This window comes from Phalacrocorax aristotelis, chromosome 4, assembly GCF_949628215.1.
Source record: "Phalacrocorax aristotelis chromosome 4, bGulAri2.1, whole genome shotgun sequence".
NCBI lineage: Eukaryota > Metazoa > Chordata > Aves > Suliformes > Phalacrocoracidae > Phalacrocorax > Phalacrocorax aristotelis.
This window is the reverse complement of record NC_134279.1, coordinates 54,100,762-54,120,870: the sequence shown is the minus strand read 5'-3', so window position 1 is coordinate 54,120,870 and position 20,109 is coordinate 54,100,762. Positions and strand designations below refer to the sequence as shown.

Below are 20,109 nucleotides of genomic sequence, written 5' to 3'. Positions count from 1 at the left end.
CAGTAGGGACATGACATTATTAAAAGTGTTGCTATTAGAATATGGGTTACAAATGTGAAAAAATATTCCAACTCCCAACAAAAAAAAAAGGAGGATGGGTAGGTGAATGTACCATTCCATGAAAAATTCAGTTTGGTGCTGACATCCAAATGCTATATGGGTCAGAACAGGAGCAGGTGCCAGTTTTCAAATACAAATGCAAAGGCTGGGTTTTTGGTACTCTAATTAAAAGGGGCATGAAGTGTCATGCAAGTGTTTGAGGTATTTTTTGTCTCTTTCTTTAGTAACAGCAGACGACGTCATGACAGTGAAGAAGGGGACAGCCACAGAAGGCACAAACACAAAAAGTCCAAAAGAAGCAAAGAAGGAAAAGAAGCCAGTGGTGAGCCTGCTCCTGAACAAGAAAACACTGAGGCTGCCCCTGCGGAATAGGCTTGTGTGATTTTTTGCCTACTTGCATATATATTAGTGCCAGAAATAGATTACTATAAATCTTGTTATTTTTCTGAGTATTAAAATAATTTGCTCTTAATCTTGTTCTGTTAGTTTGAAATCAAAGGTTACTTTGGTTTTTTTGAAAATAAAAGAATGAATTTTTCATGTTAAGATTCTTGGACTGACTTTGTTTTTTAAGAAACAGTGAGAAAACATCTTTACAGCTAGAAGCTTATGCTCTTACAATATACATAGGGCTTAAATTCTTTGTATTAAATTGTCTCCTTTTTTCATAAGCCAGGGGGAAGGTCATTCTTTCACTGACTTTAGAAACAGTGTGCATTCACTTTATTATATACCAACATCTGGAACAGTGCGGTTTAGCATAGCTTTCGGAGTTCATGTTTGAAGAGGTCATCCTTTGCTACAGGGACAGGCAGGAAGTGCAGACTCTTCAAGAACCTTGTACTGTGGTGAAATGAAAATAATCAGGGAAACTGGGAAAGGTGCTGATTGCTCTTAGTCTGAGAGAACACTGAGTGCGGTGATCGTACACTTGGTAATTACATCTGGTTTGTGTGGGTGCATAAGGGTGACTTAAGCTGGATAATCATCCCTGCTGCTTTTCAGTGGCTTAAGAGAAAGTTCATTTTAGTCTTTGTTCCGGGGGACCAGCTGCCCTTAACATGATAAAGATTAACAAACATATCCTCTTCCCATTGCTAGCTTCTGAGGGAAAAATAAGGAAAATAAGACTTTGGAACATGGGTAATTTGCAGAGAAAGGGAAAGACCTATTTTAAGAAAAATATACAACCATCATCCTGTTCAGATTTACTCCCTCCAGAACAGTATCAAGTGTGATTGGCACAGGGGTCCTTCAAAAATTGTACTGCCCTGGCAGGGTGCTATTTAGAAGACTTACTTGAAGGTGTTCTCAGTGTGCAGTGTACTGCCTTAAAAACAATAATTCTATAGAAAAATCATAGATTTAATAGTATTAATCAAAACATACCAGGGAAACTAGGTCATTTGGTTTGGGATTAAAATAATGTCTGTACAAGTACACAGTTACAGTTATTTTTAATTATTTTAGAAATTTAATTCACAGTTTTACAGACTAACAAACAGTACTTGAAAGTCTTGAAAAGAGCAGCTTCATGCTGACCATGAAAAGGTACACATACTCAAAGTGCTATTAGTGTGTTGGATAAAAACCTTCACCTGATTTTTGCAACTAGAAAAATTGCAAGAAATTTTTTCGATAAGGATTTGTTTTTGTAAATCAAAATAAAGTGGGACAGCAGGAGCTGCTGCTCCTTAAATTTCATTATTATTGTAATATATTTTATATATATTAAAAAAAAAAACAAGAAAAACCTTAAGAACATGGGAAAGGAAAGACTTAAGTCTGTAGCTTAAATCACTCTGAAGTGATTTTTTTTCTGACAGGTGTCTCTGCTTTGCCTAAACTTGGCTTTTCTTGACATGCAGGTTGAAATTTCACAAACCATTTCCTGATAAACACATACTTGGCCCCCCAAAAAGCAAAGACAGATGCCTCTTTTTTTTTTTTTCCCCCTGTGCTAAATCATGTGTCACACTCTCCATGAAGACTTGTTTTATAAAAAAGTGCCAGGCCAGGACACAATTGTGAGAGTAATTTTTCCTTTCAGTTCTTTGAGCATTCTTGCCAAGCAGGCATGCATCATCCCTGATGTGTTCCTTCCATTGACAGCAAGGAGGATGTCACCGCATCTGAAAAACCAAAGGCAAATAAACGAGAACAGTTAAACAAGGTGACTTATCTTAAATGTTTGCAAATGCCAAAGCATGTCCTTAAGCTGGAAGCAAGGGATAGAAATGAGTATTACTAGTCCTTTTCTAGCTAACTACTGTTCATGACTAAGGCAGGTGAAAATAAAGCTGAAGGAAAACTAAAAAGTGAAGTCATTGGACATATTTGAAAGAAAACAGGATATACTTCTTTAAGATGGGAATTCTCCATGTTCTGAACAAACTATGTTTTAAGACTTCTTAATTGATTGCTCCATAATTCTGAATTTACTCTCTCAAATTGTACTGGTGTTTGCAGGGAAGGTTGTTGGTTGGCTGGGGGTTTTTTGAGCCGGGGATGTGGGAAAGCTTCTCTGTGCTGGCATGCTTTGTACTGCTCCAACCTGACTTACCTTTATACTTATTCGTATACTAGTGCTTGCTAGACATCCAAAAACATTCTACTATGAAGGCAAATCTATGAAAGTTCAGTCCTAGGTCCAGCTCTGACACAGTTAGTTCTGTATCAATGAGTCCTTTTCCACCCCCCGAAAAGCCCACAGATGAACTCAGTGAAAGACTGACTTAAAGGCTACTTTTCATTAGCTAGTTATCATTACCTAATTCTGCCATCATTATATGCTGGTGTTCCCCCAACAATGGATTTGATGAAGAATGGTTTGTTCCCAGTATGTTCTTCATAACCTCCTACGATGCTGAAGCCAAGACTTCCAGATGTATTTCTTCGTAATACAATTTCTTTGCAGCTGTACAAATACCTGAAACAAACCAGTCTAATTAAAGGTCTTGCAGTGAACTTTAGATTCTGATGACTCTGCCTTTTCATATACCCGTAGCGTCTTGGAGATGCGAAACAGCACCCAAGTTCCACTGTATTAGACACCTATACTTCCCTTCTGGTTTTGTAGTGCTGCTTTCCACAACCAGTTATCCTAAAAGTAAAATTACTAGGTAATCTTGGGGTTAAAATATTAAATTCGTTGTTTCATAGGGTAAGAATTAATGCAAACGATCTAGTTGCATGTGAAAGTGATGGAGAAAAACACTTACCTGAGCCTGGATTTAGTATTTGTAAACCATCAATCCAGAGGCTATTTCATCTACCTTGTACTGTCCAGTGACTTATTTTATCTTCTGGATAAGAGCCTGCATGGGATTAACTCTGTCAAAAGCAGCCAGGCACTCATTACTGTGGTGCATGTCAAAGCTAAAAAATTTCAAGGCCAACGAAATGAGCCAGAATTCAAAGAATCGCAGAGCTGACACAAAGATGAGTACCAGGAAGACGGGATCCTGAGCTTTTCTTGTCAATGTGGGAAGTCGCAGCATAGAAGAGAGAAGCCTGTCCATGTCAGTCGGTGCTTTGGAGTACTGAGGCTGCTGTCAAGAAGATAGCTTGTCCTCACTATAATGATTAATGCAGTATTTTATAGTAAGAGAGATGAAATCCGCCTCTTCCTCTGTCTTTTAAATTTTATGCCACTGTAAGTTATGCTGAGGCAAAGCTTAGCTGAAACAAGGACTGGGGAAAGCAAGTGTAGTAAGGTTATTAGACTCTTACACAGTGCCTATTGCTCTGAGCACATTAATAACATGAATACCTGCTTTGGTTCTTTATTTTAACCAAGCAGCAGGAAACAAGCTTACTTTCCTTAGTTACTGAGCAACTAAAATTTCTGTGCTTAGTACTTAACCCACTATATTTACTGGTGTACGCAGGAATGACTGAAGAGCCTGAAAATCCTTTTGCTAGTCCAAATCTGAAACGCTAGGTAGGCTAGTCTACAGCAAGCAACTGCTACAAGTGCTGTTCAGAGACTCTTGGTTTCTAAGAAACGGCTGACACTTCTTCTGTAGAAAGATAAATAACTTTTTCTTAAAGACCAACGCGTCTAGCTTTTTTAACTTTTACTTGTCAAATAATGCTTTTTGCTGTGCATTGCTTTGTGAATCGCAAATAATTCACAGCAGGATTTTCTAGTAATGCTAGATTAGTCCCTCAGGACCTACAAATAGTCACCTGCTGCCAGGATGGTAGGTATATAATATTTGCACAAGAATTCACTGGCTGCTAATGTAAGAAACAGGTGACATTTGGTTCTTTCCTCAGCAAGCAGGCATTATTACTTTACCATCTGTGGACTTCTTCAATGTGCAAAATCACTTAAACCCTCTGTGTTTGACGGTACTTATCAAGGTCATGACCAAGCGATGCCAGGATTCAGCCGTTGGTGCTATTACCTAGTGTTCGTTTGAGAACGTCGCTGCTTCTCAAGGAGGGGCAGGGGGGTCTCTGCTCCCCAAAAGGTGCTGTGCTCGCTGCCTTAAAAGAGGACATTGCTGAAATTGAAAGGTGAGCAGCTAAATCGTAATGCCTTACAAAAGAGATAGCCACTCAGGCAAAGACAGGAGAAGAAAATGCAGGGAAGACAAACAAAGCCTACCTGCATTTTGTACATACAGTCTGTAAGGTGGTCAGTTACATGGTCTTCATCAGTCCAGAAAGCAGAAATACATATTTGCTGTCAAAGTGTATGCTAAATTTAAGTAAAATAGACATGGCATACTAGCACTAGGCTTGTTCTCTCTGCCAGAGCAGAGGAAACACATGGGCAGCAAGGAGCAGCAGAGAAACAACTCTGTCCTGCCTCCAACCCGCTGCGCTGCCTGTCACGTCACCGAAGGGATGGGGTGTAACGTGCTGTGACAACAAGCCAGTGGAGACCAGGAAGGCAGGAGGGGAGGTGCTGGAGTGAGGCTGAGCGTGTGGAAGGCTGGGGGAAGGCATTTTCCAAAGCGTTTACATGTTTGTTATCTTTAGTTCCCAATACACAAATTCGTAATTAAATGTCTTAAGCTAAATTCCCCAGGCCAAGGCTGTTTTGCCCACAAGAGCAATTGATGAGCGATTTCCTTGTCTTTACTTTGACTCATGAGTTTTCTCACTCTTGTTCTTCCTAGTTTTCTCTCATCCTGCTGGGGGTTTTGATTTGCGCGAGCTGAGCTTGGTGCAAGCCGGGTCCAACCCATCACACTGCCCATAGCTAGAGATTGACTTTTCACGGAATAGGAGTGGCTAGGTGGTGTTTACACCTTTAAATCGATGTTTCCTTATCGCCATCCTATGGGACAGAGGGTATAAACGTGGCAGTGCACCATCCATCAGCTATGCATTAATGCTGTCGGAAATGGGAAAAGGGTGCTGGGAGGCAGGCATGCACAAAGCTGAGCTATGGGTAATGCTGTTACTGCTTGCTCCAAATAGTTTAGTACATAAGCAGAAAAGTCTGCTCTGGCTGAGCAAAGAGCAGCCCAAAGGGAGTTAGTTCATTTGGGTCTGTTTACAGCTGTGTAGTAATAAAGACAAGCTAGAAAGCGCCACAGAGAGTAAAATAAGTACTTGCGTCATCCGAAGATGCTTAGTGTGTTTGAGTAGATTACTTCTCTGCAGTAACAAAAGCCCCCGTCTGGGTGTTTTGACCCAGTTAAACTGCCATAACCCACTAAACTGCAACCTGTCCAAGGAGAACTGCCTCCTGCCTTGGAAGAGAGCAGCTCGCAGTCTTCTGCCCCTATCTGTAAATGCTCCAAAAGCTGAAGACAAGGAGTAATTTATGTGTGAACTTGCCTCAGATTCAAGACTTGAGGATAAACAGTGTCTAGACACAGGGCCCTATCATAAGAAATACTAGACCTGAGCACCAGTTACTGATGCAAGAGGAATTTAAAAGTGCCTGTTTTCAAGTAGTTAAATGTACAATTCCCTGCTGCTTTTTCACAAAGCCTGAGTAGTAGCCTTATGCTCTGGGAATCAAAACCAGCCTGACTTTAGGAGGACTTCAGCAATACCAGGTATGAAAAGCATGACTCCCTCCCCCTGCCCCATTACAGTAGCTGACTGGCAGTGGAGTACAGTAATATTTGAGAATTACTCCCATCAAAGCCCTGCAGCCCGGATGGAGTTAATTTGGGGGAGTTTCTCTCCCAGTTTCGTGTTTTACGCCCAGTTCTAACCCTGGTTTGCAGAATGACTTTGGCCACCTCCTGTCTTTCTCATCTCACTTTGCAGATGAAGAAAAGCACTCGTGTGAAGTACTAATGTTTGTAAATGTTATGACAGGATGATCTATAAAGTATTTTTAAGTGCTAGCTGGGGGAAGGAAATGTGAGGAGAGCAAAGAAAGGAGAGCAGGAAAACAAGCAAGAGTAGGAGAAACATCATGGGCCTGGGGAAACGCTTTTCACCAGCTGCTCCACATTATTTTCTTTGTGCATGCTTCACAACAACATTTCCCTCCAACAATAAAGAAGACCTGCCCTCCTCAACAACAATTAAATTAGCTACCCTGAAATAAGTCTTCGGGCAGGAATGCTTAAGGTCCTGCATCACTACTTCCTCCCCACGCCCAGCCCGCAGCCCCTCCGCTCACACGCGGTCCAAGTTTTGACAGATGTCAGATGCACATGTGCATCTATTTTATAACCGCCACATATTGGATTGTGCTACAGAAAGAACAGAGGAGTTGTTTATGTACTATCAAGCCATATAAAAGTGACCGAGGCCAATTTTAAGATCTCCCAAGAAAAGGGCTGAAATTTAAGTGAGATCCACAAATATTAAAATCACACAAGACAGCTTTTCCAAGGCTTTGCACTTTGGAGCGAGGAGTCAGAGAACCTGTCTGACTTCTGTTGCTACTAACTTGATCCAGAAAGAGAGTATGATTTCCTAAGTCTCGCTATTTGTGCCTCTTGTCTGTGCCCATTGCTGTAATGTGCATGCAGTCCCTGGGAAAGGGGCAAGCTCTGTGCTGGTACAGAGAATTAGGCATTCACAGTACACCCGCCTCAAAAGCGAGGAAGGCACACTTAATCATGTAGCTGTTACTAATGTTTGCCTGTTTCCTACTTCATAAATCATGGACAGAGGTCTGTAGCTGTCCTGTAATGTTTAGCTCAACTCAGCACTTTTTAGGTGACGATCCTTCACAGGATTTTCTTCAAAACTCCATGTTTTTTGAACGTTGGCTTCCTGAGCCAAAGTGTCCTGCCCTAAGTTGCAAGTTCAGGCTGCCTCTGCGCTCCCCACCTTGCTTGCTGTGAACAGATATTCACACTGCACTGCCATGGCTTGTCTAGAGCCATATCTTTCCCTTCGACAGAACTGAAAGAATCCACCATCCAGCTGCTTCTTTTTCTAATTGTGCCCATTCCTGGCCTACCTGGGTTACTGCCTTTCCATTTGTTCAGTTTGCCTCATGTAGCTGTTTCCTCTCCTGCTTGTCTTCCCAAATACTTTGCATGGGTCTGTATAGTCATGATTTTGACATTTCTACTTTTCCATCAGCTGTATCAAATAGTCTTAGACTTTGGAGCAGTCCCTCTGGTAAATGGTATGGCTTTACTAATGTCATCACAGTTTTAATTAAGGTAGGTGAATCTTCACCACCTTGCCCCGTAGTTGCACATCAGGCACCTTTACCAAGATGGACCTGTCAGACATGTATTTGGACAGAGAATAATTTTCTGTAACAGCCTAGAAAGCATCACGAGACTGCTGGCAAAACCTTGAGATCTAGTGGGATGTGATTCTTGCCAAAAGTGAACTGAAAGCCAGAGAGGGAAAAGTTAAATGCTCAGACTGGAGGGAAATGACTCCTGGTGAGACAACCTGTTGAAGGACTTCCAGATGTCTGGTGTGGGCCCTGGAGAATCAGTACAAGAGTAAGAGGGTAAGCACACTCCCACCGGGGAAGACTGAAAGGTCTGACAATACCTAATGAGCAAACCCAAACCTGATCCTAGCACCCCTACTCAACCAAAAGCCAGTAATAAGGATGCAGTGCATCTTTGTTACTGTCACGTCTAATCAATGTTGGTCCCTGTCTTATTCTGATGTTCAGAGCAGCGTACCAGCTCAGAATATCAATCTCCCTACTTTTCTTTGTCAGTGAAGGGCTGCGCTGTGCTCTGTGCATGGGGTCGCAGCTGGGGATAGAGTTACAATGAGCTCCTGTCTTCAGCCCTGCTGACACTGGGGCTGGTTTTCCTTCAAACCGAAGGGGTGGGAATGGCTTCACACACACAGCCTTTGGAGGCAGGGAATAGAGTGATCTCAGAGACCACTTTTTAAATGGGAAAAAACACCTTTTCTTCCCAAATTGCAAAGCAGAACTGACTGATGTGAACCCTGGGTGCAAGGCTGCAGTACTGTGGAGCTCTGTCCTTCATCTCCGTCACCTTACTGAGGACATGGAGCCTTCAGGCAGCTGTGGGTAGAAAATGATGACCGGGCAGCTCAGGATTTTTATACAGCATAGCGAATGTGGGGTTAGGCCAGGCGTATGCAGGGTGCAATCGTTTCAGCCCATCTAGCAATGGATGGTGATTTGAAGGCAAGACTCAGCATTGCAGATTGCATCATCTGAAAGACCTCTAGCCTGCTTGCTCTTTTTCTGCTGGGAGAATTACTTGTGCTCCAGGGCCTTCATATTGGGGCACAGCTGCTCAAGCTCAGGGGTGCAGAGAAGTGAGCAAGAAGGAGGACCTCCCTGGGCCTGCCTCTCTGCAGTGAGACTGGATGAGGAAGTTTACCATTGCCTGAGGTAGCAAGTTACAGGCCATCTGTTTGCTGCTTTTTTCTTTTTACTGCTTTTCTTTCACAGGGATAAGGACATAGTCTTCTCCACTGGAGGAAGAACCTTTCATCTGTGGGTGACAGACACACAGCCTGCCAGCCTGCCTTCTGCTCTTGCAGTACTTCAGCACAAGTTACGTAGTCATTAGCCTCAGACCAAGCCCCAAAGCACATCTGGTCCTCACAGCAGACCTTGCTGCAAGGTGAATGAGCTCAAAACAGCTCAAGTCAGAAGGAAGAAAAGCATCTAACTTGCTATGCAAGACTGGGAAATGAAGATGAGTCCTGAAACTGTGCCTAGAGCAAAAGCCCACCTGTTCTACAGACCGTCGTTCGGTGTCCTCCCATAAAAGAGGGAGAAAGACAGTCTGCTGCCAGGGTTAGGAGTATGGGCAACAGCAGCTTGTAAGCTAAATTCTTCATTCCTTAAAACTGAATACCAATTTCAATTGTGCGATGCTAGCTTTGCATATTCACAGATTCACAACATGTCCTCATTTAATACTTTACAAAATGTCGCTGAAGCTACAGGTATATCCCCTGCACACACAGTGTGTTTGAGAGAACTTAACGACATGCGATGTGGCTTTTATTTTCCTTACTGAAATGGCAACACAGCTGCTTCCTGTGTATGACAAATGTACTTCTTTCAGTCGGGGGTGGGGTTAAAAGAGGTGATTCGGAGATACCGGCCAACTGCACACACTTTGCAACATCTGGGCAAAGTCAAACAGTTCAGCTGGATTTGGCTAAGGAGGAGGGCTGTGCAGCTTGAGAGCTGCAGGAGGGGTAGCTCTGCCTTCTGCAGGGTGGTCGAGCCTAGACCCCAGTTCAGCAAGCTCCTGTATCCCTGCAAGCTTTTCCTTTCACTCCCTAAGTGCCAGACACGTTTTCAAGACTGGAACAATTCAGGATCCTTTCCTCCCTTGCAAGGGGATCTGCGTGTCTATTTTTCCATGTACACATACCCCTTTACAAAAGGGAGGTATTTAGAGTCAAGTCTGCGACAGAGCCTGGAATTAATTAAAATGTCACTGCAATGAATCAAGCCAAAAGGAAGAATTGCCAGAAAATACAAATCTTTCCTCCCGCTCCCCTTCAGCAAGAGGATGCAATCTGTGGACTTACCGTGGCAGCCCCAGCCACATAACCCAGGAAGGTGACCACTCGCTGTTCTCGCAGGTCTCCTGCGTGGCCTTGGGGGGCGGCGGGCAGCCCTGCTCCTCCTGGGTTTCGCATGCTCTCATCTCCAGTGCTTTGAGCACCACTGACGAGTTGGTGTTTTTCAGCAGGGCGACGGCCTCGCTCCGGCTGACCCCCGTCAGGTCAATCCCGTTCACATTCAGGAGGATGTCACCTGAGACCGATAGAACGGAAGATAAAAAACTCTGCAAGTGTTTCCAGGATCCTGTCCCCACCCCCATGAACAAGCGAGTCAAAGCCACAGGCAAGAACTTGCTGCCTGATGTGGCTGTTTGTTAATCCTATCGTTTAACGTGGATGTGAAGCATATGTCAGTAAACGTGCCACAAGCATGAGGGAAGGGGCTAGATCCCTATACACAGGAGCATCGCCAGGCTGGATGGAGGCTTTGGTCCTCGTTTCTTGTCACATCATATTCTGCATCTGGAGCCAAACAGCACAGCTGGTGTCCTGCTGTACCAACAAGCTCTAGTACAGGCACCTGACGCTAGACCAGGTCTCCAAAGCCCACTTCCAGCTAACAACTTTTGTACTCAACCCGAGCTTGAAACCTGAAAGCTCGAAGGTGGTTTTCTCCCAGCACTCCCTAAGCTGAGGACTGCCTCTCCAGCTGGCTCTTTGTAAAGTTTGCTTTGCGGAGTAACGTATTATTATTATTTTAATGTTAATGCCTGTTTGAATGGCCGCAAGACAAAACATCTTTCTGTAGGCCTTATTTATAATGTAGGCACAGCAGCTTCAGAGTAAAATGCAAAGGTGACCTCAATTACTACAGGGAGAACAATAAAGACATCATTAATGTCATGCAAGGAGCCAAGTGCTCTGCTACCCTCCGTGGCATGCTCCAATGCCAGGGCTTCCCTGGGTGCCCTCTGTGCTTCGCCTGCATGCTCCTCCAGGCAGGGGCTGTATTCACCAGCAGTCCAGGCAGTGCGACATGAACGTTAACCTCGTCTTGTGGTCTGCCCCGATGAGACAGACAACAGCCTAAGGGCTGCTCCAAACCGTGCAGGCTTATGGTGCTGTTATAACATCACGTATTCATTTGTTTCTAATTTTATCAAATTAACTAGGCTGAATTTTCCATGCTGCCTCATGATGAATATTTTTTGAAAAATGTATCCCACTGAGAGGCAGTTATTTCCCAGCAGGAGGAAAGGGGAAACCTGCTGGTTTGCTCCTGTTGTCATGTTCTTACATGGGTTTTGATGAGCAGCCATAGCTCCCGTAAAAAGGAGGCTCCCACACGTGCTGGTGTTGGGTGCTGTGACCCAGGCTCCTGGGGCTTGGCTGGGCTGCAGCTATTCTGCCCCACTTTTGGGTGCCTTCACTTCCCTCACATTAAGGAATTCCCTCCAGCCTCTGGGCAGCGACTGAGCTGAAGCTGAGCATAGGAGACGAAGGGCAAGGGGATGGGGAGCTGTATGGTTGCTGGATGCAGGATACCAGGTTACCTGACTCTTGGAGGGGTCACGTCCTGAAAACTCAGAGTTTCACCATTCCCCCACTGCCTACCTATTCCCGCAAAACCCGCTGATAAAATATACTCCCCATCTTACTCTAAAGGCTTATTCATGCAGAGGGGGAGGGGCTATTAAGTTTATCACTCTGTTACATCAAGAGCCAAATGGAGTCACGAAGCCAGTGTTTCCAGACATGATATTGAGCCACAAGGCACTAACGTTGCCTCATATATGATGGGAATTCTGCTCCTTTATATTTCGTTCAAAGCCATGAATGATATGACAAACAAGCACAAAAATTTACATTAAAAAACCATGAAGGTTGCACAATGAAGGTTTCAGTAGTTAGGAGATAATGGTGAAAGGTCATTTTCCTGTGAAAAATTATTTTTTTCTTCCTACCAGAGTATGCCTACATCCTACTTCACAGACATGGTTACTGCTGCATTTTATACCTTTTCTGGTAGCTGACTTGACTCCCTCTAATTTCACACATCCCCAAATCTATGGGAAGGCTGAAGATGTCAGGGTGTGATGCTCTTTCTCTATCTCTCTGTTGTTTAAAGGAAGCCTTTGAATTAAAGCAGACTTTCAAAATCCCCTCTTTTTACCTGTTTTTATCCTGCTGTCTCTGCTGATAACCCCTCCAGGTTCAACGCTTATCACGTAGATAGGCAAATCCCATTCGCGGTTAGATGCACCGCCTGCTACAGTCATTCCCAGCGATTCTGTGTGATCTTTCCAGACAGCCACCACCTTCTCGTGACAGGTGACGGCGTGAAGGGTGCTCTGTGATGGAGAAAACAGCAACAACAAACACAGTGAGCATGGGAAACTCCCTGACATCTTAGGTATTTTCTACTGAAATGAATATTCATTAGGGAATACCAAAGCACTTCACAGCTACCTGCCAAACCTGGCCAGACGGCGGCATGACTCTTTCCAGGGATTAGGCATCTCCAGAGTCAGAGCTACCACCAAGACAATCCATGTTTTAATAGTTAAAGCTAGGCACCACTCCCATCAAAATCAGAGGTGTTTTAGTGTTGAGACTAATAGAAGCAGGTCCTTTAAATATAAATAAGAAATGTGATTTTAAAAAGAAATGTTCTTGATATTAATATCACTAGTGGTCCTCATATCTTTGACTATCAGATCACAGTTCTTTGCTACTTCCAGTCTGAACGTCATCTGTATAGTAAATGAGAAATGGTCCACCTGGATTAAAGGAATAAAACTCTTGAGGACAGATTAGAAGACAGACACTTCATTTGCTCTTCCAGATTTCTGTGTTTCTGTATAAATTACTGGTGGGAATATACTCAAAGAATATGTGTTTCTGTTCAGGAAAAGAGAAGGACATTTATAAACTGAAAAGCCATCAGCTTCCAGGGTGCTTTTCCTAGTACTTGTGTTTAAAAGGTCACTTTGGGACAGCCACCTCTACTGTCTGAGGACAGCCATCCCCTTATTCCTCGCTCTGTACAGGAAAAGTTACATACACACTGGTGGTCGTGCAATAACTAGTGTATGAGTGAGGGTGAAACAAACTCACAGGCGGCCTCAGGACGGAGACACAACACAAGCTCCAACAAAACATGTGAACTGAATGTCACATTTACAATGCATCCAGCTCTTACAGAAGAGTTCAACAGACAAGGATGCTTCTCCAGAAAATCTGGATTTAAATGATGATTGCTTTGATTTCCTTAAGTATTTCATAAGCTGTGCTCCTGGCATCAACTCTTGAAGATCCCAGCCCCTCTTGCAAGAACAGCACCATCCATTCCAGGCTCATATGTAGATATAATAACATGCTGCTAAACACATTTCAAATTTATATTAAAAAAACCCTCAACCTTCTCATTCACAAACATGACCTCACATTTATTATATGGAAAAATAATCTATAAAACTCATTTAAAGCCACTTTAATCTCTTCTTGGAAATCCGAGATCCCACACAGACATTCAACCTTGATTCCTGGGCCAGCAGCACGGAAAGTGGAGCAGGTGAGTCCTCAGCTGCTCCTACAGTGATGGTAACGGACAAAGGAAGGCAGTGGCAAGGAGTTTTTATGGGAGTAGGGCAGGCTATATCTTTGTTTTGTGTGTTTTTTAATGGTATGTTTGGTGAGACTAACTCCACATCAATATTTCTGTGATGCAACAGTGACAATAAAACCCAGAACCTTTTAGCAGCTTAGCAAAGGATCTCTAGATGCATAAGCAGAAGAACAGGGACTGCCACAGAGCTCCAGGAACAAAAAGGCAGAGAGTTCATTGCAAAAGGTCTTCTCTTAGTCACCGGGACAAAATCCAAACTGATATAGTTGGACATATCACACCTGACCCATACAGAACACAGACACTGTGTCAGAGTAATTGGGCTTATGGCTTGCAAATGAACCTAAATATTTCTGAAGGTTTTACAACAACTCCTTTAAAAAAAAAAATGTTCCAGTCCAGATAGTTTTAACATTTCACCCTTGTCTTTAAGGTGTAAATGTTTTAAACAGAGTAGTTCTATCTTTGTGCAAACTAAACTTCATGTTTCATCCATGTTTGTGCAAAAATGTTGTCTTTTTTCCCTTGGAAAGGAACGGCTTTCCATCAGGAAAAAGCCACTTCCTGAAGCTTGTGGGATAGGGGCACCACTAATTTTCACAAAAACGCAGTCTGAAATTTTGTAGCAAAAAAATGAAATTGGAATTAGACTTGCAGGTCCGCGTGCTCAGAGAAACCCTGTTACTTATGCAGTGTCCATCATGTCTCAGACACCAAAAACGTTAGCTGATAAAATGGCTAATCCTCTATGTTTGAGGAATAGGTGCGGAGAGAAGCAGATTTCAAAGCAATGCTTGGTAAGAAATTGTCCTGTTACATTTCAACGAAGAATCATAAAAGCATTAGCACTTGTATGCTCAAGCATGTCGGACCAGTTTTCCTTTGAAGCTACTCTTCCACATGTCATTTTTTACATGATTGCAGAGAGAAAGGAATTGGGGTGACTCAGCTGAGACGAAGGCAGTGATGAAAGGAAAGTAAAGCCTTTCTTAGTAAACACACGTAGAGCTTTCTTGGAGGTACAACTGATAATGAGTAAACCAGTTAAAAGGCAGTGTTTATCAGTGCCTGCATTTCAATGCATTCTCTTTTAAACAATTGTCCTTCTCTGTCATTTTGAAGTGACCCCAGAGGTCAGGAGAAGAAAAACATAACAGTTCATCTCCTCCTCTTTTTAATTTTTTTCTTTTCTGTATATTTGCTGGAAAATAAATATTTACAGCAGATTATCACAACATCAAAGCCATGACATGTGTCCCGCAGGCAAAAGATGTAGCTGTGCCTGTTTGGAAAATGTACTTCACCTGAAGGCTGATCTGCTCGTATGGTCAGAAAACACTGCCTGCTCAAGCAACAGGGCGACAGATTCGTTTTACGTACTAGGCAATTTGTTAGAAAGGAGTAAGAAAACAGTTCCAATTAAAAACGAGTGCTGTTTAATTAATGGCAAAGCTCCCACTGACTTCAAAGAAATTGAATCTGGGCCGTTTATACGTTACAGCCCAGCTTAACAACCTCAGCTGCACAAGAAAGTGTTTCTGACATCTTCTCTTTTCTGAATCCAGACAGCAGCCAGAACAGTTTGGGCTGTGCCTCCCTATCTCCATACACAGGAAAACAGCTCAGTGAGAGCCTGTGCAGGACCAACCTCCCTGCACACCATACACCCAGCATCACTGCTGCCAGAGAAGGCTGTGGTCACTACAGACCATCCTCCTCTTTCTCCATAGCCCTGTTGGCTGCGTGGCTGATTGCCATTGGCACTGGCCTGAAAGAGAGCCGCCTCCTCACGCTTTCCAGATGGATGCAGGCTGTCATGAGGCCACTGGCTTGCCCAAAAGTGATTCCTGAGCTGTTGTAAGAGCAAGACAGCTGCTGAAAGCTAGAGTTTATTCTTGGTGCTGAATACAGCTAAGGCTTGAGAGCAGATTTCAGCTCACGTTTACATACATGCTCTATGAGAGCTGCTTCCCTCAAAAAGAACATTCCTGACCTGCTAATATCACCTCCTACAGTAAGCTCAGAGGACAACAAACCCCTTAAAATTAATCAGAATTCAAGTCAGTTAGCAATCTATCAATCACATATAATAAAACAATCCCACTGATGGTAACAGGTAGCAGACTCATCAAACCACACACACATAGGAAACTCCCTTGACAGTAGAGTCCAGCCAACAAGCATTGCCTTTGTTTTGAGCAGGACCATGTGCTGCATTAGGACACTGTACAGGCCCTATGCTTGCAAGCATTACTCCTGCACTAACGTCTATTTAAAAACCGAGTAACTTTTTAAGCCTGCCAAAGCCTGGAGTTTAAAGATCTTGAATTGCAAATGATGTTCAGTTAAACCTTCAGCAACAAAAGCATAAGAAATCCAAACTGACACACTCATACCCTATAAAAGGGCAAATAACACTCCAATAATGATTGTATCAGACCAAAAGCCCACAGTGCCTGAAGCTCATCATGTCCTACTGGCTGTAATTGTCTCCTGATCTATTGCCAGAGCATTTTCTCTGATATAAACCCTCCACTGCACACCCACAAAGCTAAAGGGAGCTAGGAACAGCACAGAGTTTTCTTTTTTTGGCAGTGATCTTCCCTGGAAAGTTCCCAAATGGTGGCACTGGACAGAAGCCCACAACAGCATGCCACTCACGTGCTTATGTAGTGCCTACCTCTTGTGGCAAACTGGAAACCCCCCCTAAAGGACTGTTGCAATGTCAACACTGGCCCCTCAATCTCAACACTACCCAAAATAATGTTGGATTTACCAAGAATTCCCATCTAACACCTCCCAGTACAGGAAGAGAAAATGAGGACCTATGGCAGTTTAAGGAAGACAAGTCATGTTCCCATGTGGTATCAATTAATCAGATCAATGTAGTAGAGCTAGCAGGTGCTTGGCGCTTCACTAGAAGTCATACAGTAGCAACACAAGCTAATTACTGTCCTACACATATCTCCCTAAGGAAATCATTACTTCATTAGCAAGTAATGCCTTGCAGATGCATGATTAGTTGGGCACTATTTGCTACTGGGTAGTAGCTACCCAGTAGCATTGACTCTGCTCTGTGGTTTAACTCCTGCTGATCCAGTCTCACCTGACAAGGACTGTGATTGTGACTTTGTGGAAATGAAAAACTAAAAATAGATAAAAACCCACTAGTATATTTTTTACACATAAAAACACTGAATAATGTAGTTAAAAAAAAAAAAAAAAAGAAAAGAAGCCCTGAAAAAATGGCTCTTTAAGCATTTGTAAAATGCAGAGCTAGGCTTGTCTCCTGGCTTACAGCTGTGCACCCTGACAGCTGGTTCAGTCCAAAGGTCCCTTTAAGGACACATCTCGCTGCCCATCAGGGAGGATGGATTTAAACCAGCCCTGCCACCTCCTTGATACACCGCTGGCACGGGTGGCCAGGGCACCAGCTCATGAAGGTTTGCATGAGTAGTGACACTCAGAGCGATTAATGTAAATTATCATGTGACTTTAAATTTAGTGAAATAAACAAATTCAGCTCCTGCAAGGACATACCTTGCTCTGTCTATAGTGCAAAGAAAAACACAGAGTAAGCCTAGAAAAGGTATTTTCAAAGCTCTTGCTGCATTAGTTTCTGGTTTAAAACCTCATATATTTGACCATAAGAGTCTCTTTGCCTTATGCAGAGAGCATATTGCAAGTCTAAATGCACTAAACACATGATGTAACTGGGCACAGAGGAGCAGCTGGAGGGACAGCTTGGTAGCCAGAGCCATATCTGGGCGAGAAGGTTGCTCTGTGCCTTGTGGCCCTGGGTTCGGTCTGGCTGTGCTGCCGCGTTGCCAGCCCTCACAGCCCCCATCTCATGTGAGTGCCAGGTGTTGCCAGAGCAGAACCAATACATTTTGGGTCCAAAGCGCCACAGAAAGACAGCACGCTCACAGTGGCCAAGGAGACCACAGCCACTGTCTGCCGCCAGTCTGCCAGCCAGGTCAGAGCATGGGTATCTTCAGAAATGATCAACAGGCTAATAATGACCATAATTTTCAAGCAGCTTATGGGAATCTCTCAGGCCAGCGTATGAAAGCTTTTTACCTGAAGACTTTGCTCCAGATGGAGAAACCTCAGATAAGCCTCTTACTTTCATTGGAGCACATTGCCCTGTGCTGGCTCACACCACCGGGCAGGTCTGTGCCCATGGCCAGGATGCTGTGTGCATGTCAGCCCACTGCCCCACCACCGCCCTTCACCTTCTCCTTCCCTCCCCACCCCGGACAGAGTTAGGGAAGAAGGAACATATAGATAATGACGAACACAGCATTTACATTTCCACTGCAAAATAAGACATGTTTCCTGTGGTGACAGAAACCAGAGATTACACCCTGGGACACTAGAATGCTAGCTGCCCTCCCAGTCCCCTGTCCCACGGATGGCAGAGAAACCACACGAGCGCTTGTGCCCTCACCTTGAGAGGGTTGTTTCTCTCAGCTGGCCAAGGCTGGGGGCTGCCACCACTGTAACTCCAGCCCGTCTCCTGCAAGATGTCGGGGGTCTGTTGCCTGGTGTGCCGTGACACGATGAAGTGAACCTGCTTCTCGCTGGCCTGTGGGAGGAGGTACAGCATGAATCCCACCGCCCTGGCATAATAAACCCCTACACTTCAACCCCAGAGGATTCACGAAATGTGGGTCCCATTTAAGTGTAATTTGGATTTCCTACTAATGTGGTTGCAATGACATAAAGCAGTAGCATCAGTTCAGGTCAATAAAATCCATAAAAATTTACTGCCAGCTACTTAATAACTCTCTTGAAAAATTGGTGCTAACCCTGAAAAACCCTTCCTATCTGCCTCAAATTTGGCTGGAAGCAGTGATCCATCACAGTAAGTGCTGACCAGCTCTCACATGCACCTGCATGCACCACTGCAGACAACCAGAGCTACTGCTGCCAGACAGGAACTCTGAAAAAGATGCAGTTAGCCCTGTAACGAGGGATGTGCTCAACCCTTGGCTGGTGAAAAGGGAATAAACGATGTAACTGAGTCCGCCTGCATGCAACGAGCATGGCAAATGTAAGGCAGCATCAAGAAAGGGACGTGCAACCATTTTGAGAAGTAAAATCCTATGCATCAGAGCATAGAGAAAGAGGGAGGGCATATGCAAGCACATAGAGTAACAGTTTAGGATGGGAAACTAGCCCAAACTCTCACCTTAGGAACAGGAACTGCAAAAACAATTAACCCAAAATAAGCTCAAAATGCTTCTGGGCTTTTTTGCACAGTGCAGTCATAATACTTATGTGCCTGAGAGGTGCTGCAAAACTTCTGCTGGGTTAAGTTTGCTCATTATTTGGTGTTTTGTGTGTGCCTGATATTAGTGTATTAATTTTGTGTACAGGTGAATTTCTTCTGTCTTATTGAATCACCGCTGTTTCCCTAGAAGCAAATAGCTTCATTCTTTCTTCACTGAGGCTCGTATGAATCTGTTCAAGACAACACTGATGCAGACAAGGAGCTGAGAGGGAGTGGGGCTTAGCAGGGTAAATCATAGATTTCTGCTATAAGGTCAAAGTGACATACTGAACTGAACTGTAGAAATGGCCTCAATGCTATAGAAGCATGCTCAGAAGATAGAAGAACTAATCCTATAATCTCCATCTTTACAGGCTAAAGACCCTGGTGTTGTGGCAGGCAGGAGGGGCTCATAAGGGCCAGCCTCCACAGGCACTCCTGCCTGCTTGCTTGCAGGTTATTACCGAGAAACTGCTCAGTATTTCACATGGAGCCCCCCTGCAAGCACATCTGGAGGTCTGATCCCCCTGGGGCTGCAGTAGCAATGCGTGTTTGTACTGCAGCCCCGGGGGCATCAGACCTCCAGACTTGCTTGCTGGCACACTGACGTGCCCTGCTCGCTGGGGAGAAGCTCCAAGGAAAGCTGGCGTTGAACAAGCAGCTGGAAACCAAACCCAGATCCAGTTGCGCTATTGAAATAAAATCTCCCACAGACAATTAACAGAAGCCAGAGGAGGCCCCTGGGATTTTTGTTTTTATAGTTTGGTTTGTCTTTTCTGGAGCTGGATTTAATAGTAGTTGCTAGGAGTTAAAAAATGCTTTTGAAAAATGTCAGTATAGTTAAAAAAGCAACCTACCTCTCCTAAATCTCCAACTTCAAGCCTGAAATCTGCATGTTCAGGCTGTGCTATTTCCAACAAAGGTGGTATCTCAGTAAAAAAATGTGCATTTGGTTACTTTCCCAATATCTTGGGAGATACTAGTTTTTTCACCAGCAACTCAAATCTCCACAGCTTCATAATGTATCATTTGGTACATACACACCTATTTCAGAATAACTTTCTAGGTATTTTTACAAGGTCTGTTTTCATGGAATATTAATCCCTGAACTCTGGACTCAACTGGTACCCAGAATGCTGTATCTCGGGAGAAAGTACCACCCTGACCCTAGTTTGAAACCTGATTGAGATGGAACTGAACAATACCAAAGCAAACCTAAGGGCATATGGCCCCA

At 43.8% G+C, this 20,109-nt stretch overlaps 2 protein-coding genes across 12 annotated transcripts in view; one reads left to right on the top strand and one right to left on the bottom strand.

Annotated features, from left to right (window-relative positions):
- FIP1L1 (factor interacting with PAPOLA and CPSF1) overlaps positions 1-606 on the top strand; it is a 43,035-nt gene extending 42,429 nt beyond the window's left edge. For 9 of the 10 annotated variants that reach the window (XM_075091475.1, XM_075091479.1, XM_075091476.1 and 6 more), the window contains one exon: positions 285-606. In XM_075091475.1, the coding sequence (XP_074947576.1) occupies positions 285-432 (148 nt within the window). In that variant the 3' untranslated portion in view covers positions 433-606. The remainder of the gene's footprint in view (positions 1-284) is intronic. The other variant, XM_075091482.1, reaches the window with a different exon arrangement.
- Positions 607-1,967: 1,361 nt separating this feature from the next.
- The window catches only part of LNX1 (ligand of numb-protein X 1), an 87,281-nt gene continuing 69,139 nt past the window's right edge, over positions 1,968-20,109 (bottom strand). For both annotated transcript variants that reach the window (XM_075091465.1, XM_075091466.1), the window contains 5 exons: positions 18,051-18,188; positions 12,146-12,323; positions 9,997-10,225; positions 2,831-2,989; positions 1,968-2,192 (listed from right to left, as the gene is read on the bottom strand). In XM_075091465.1, the coding sequence (XP_074947566.1) occupies positions 2,057-2,192; positions 2,831-2,989; positions 9,997-10,225; positions 12,146-12,323; positions 18,051-18,188 (840 nt within the window). In that variant the 3' untranslated portion in view covers positions 1,968-2,056. The remainder of the gene's footprint in view (positions 2,193-2,830; positions 2,990-9,996; positions 10,226-12,145; positions 12,324-18,050; positions 18,189-20,109) is intronic.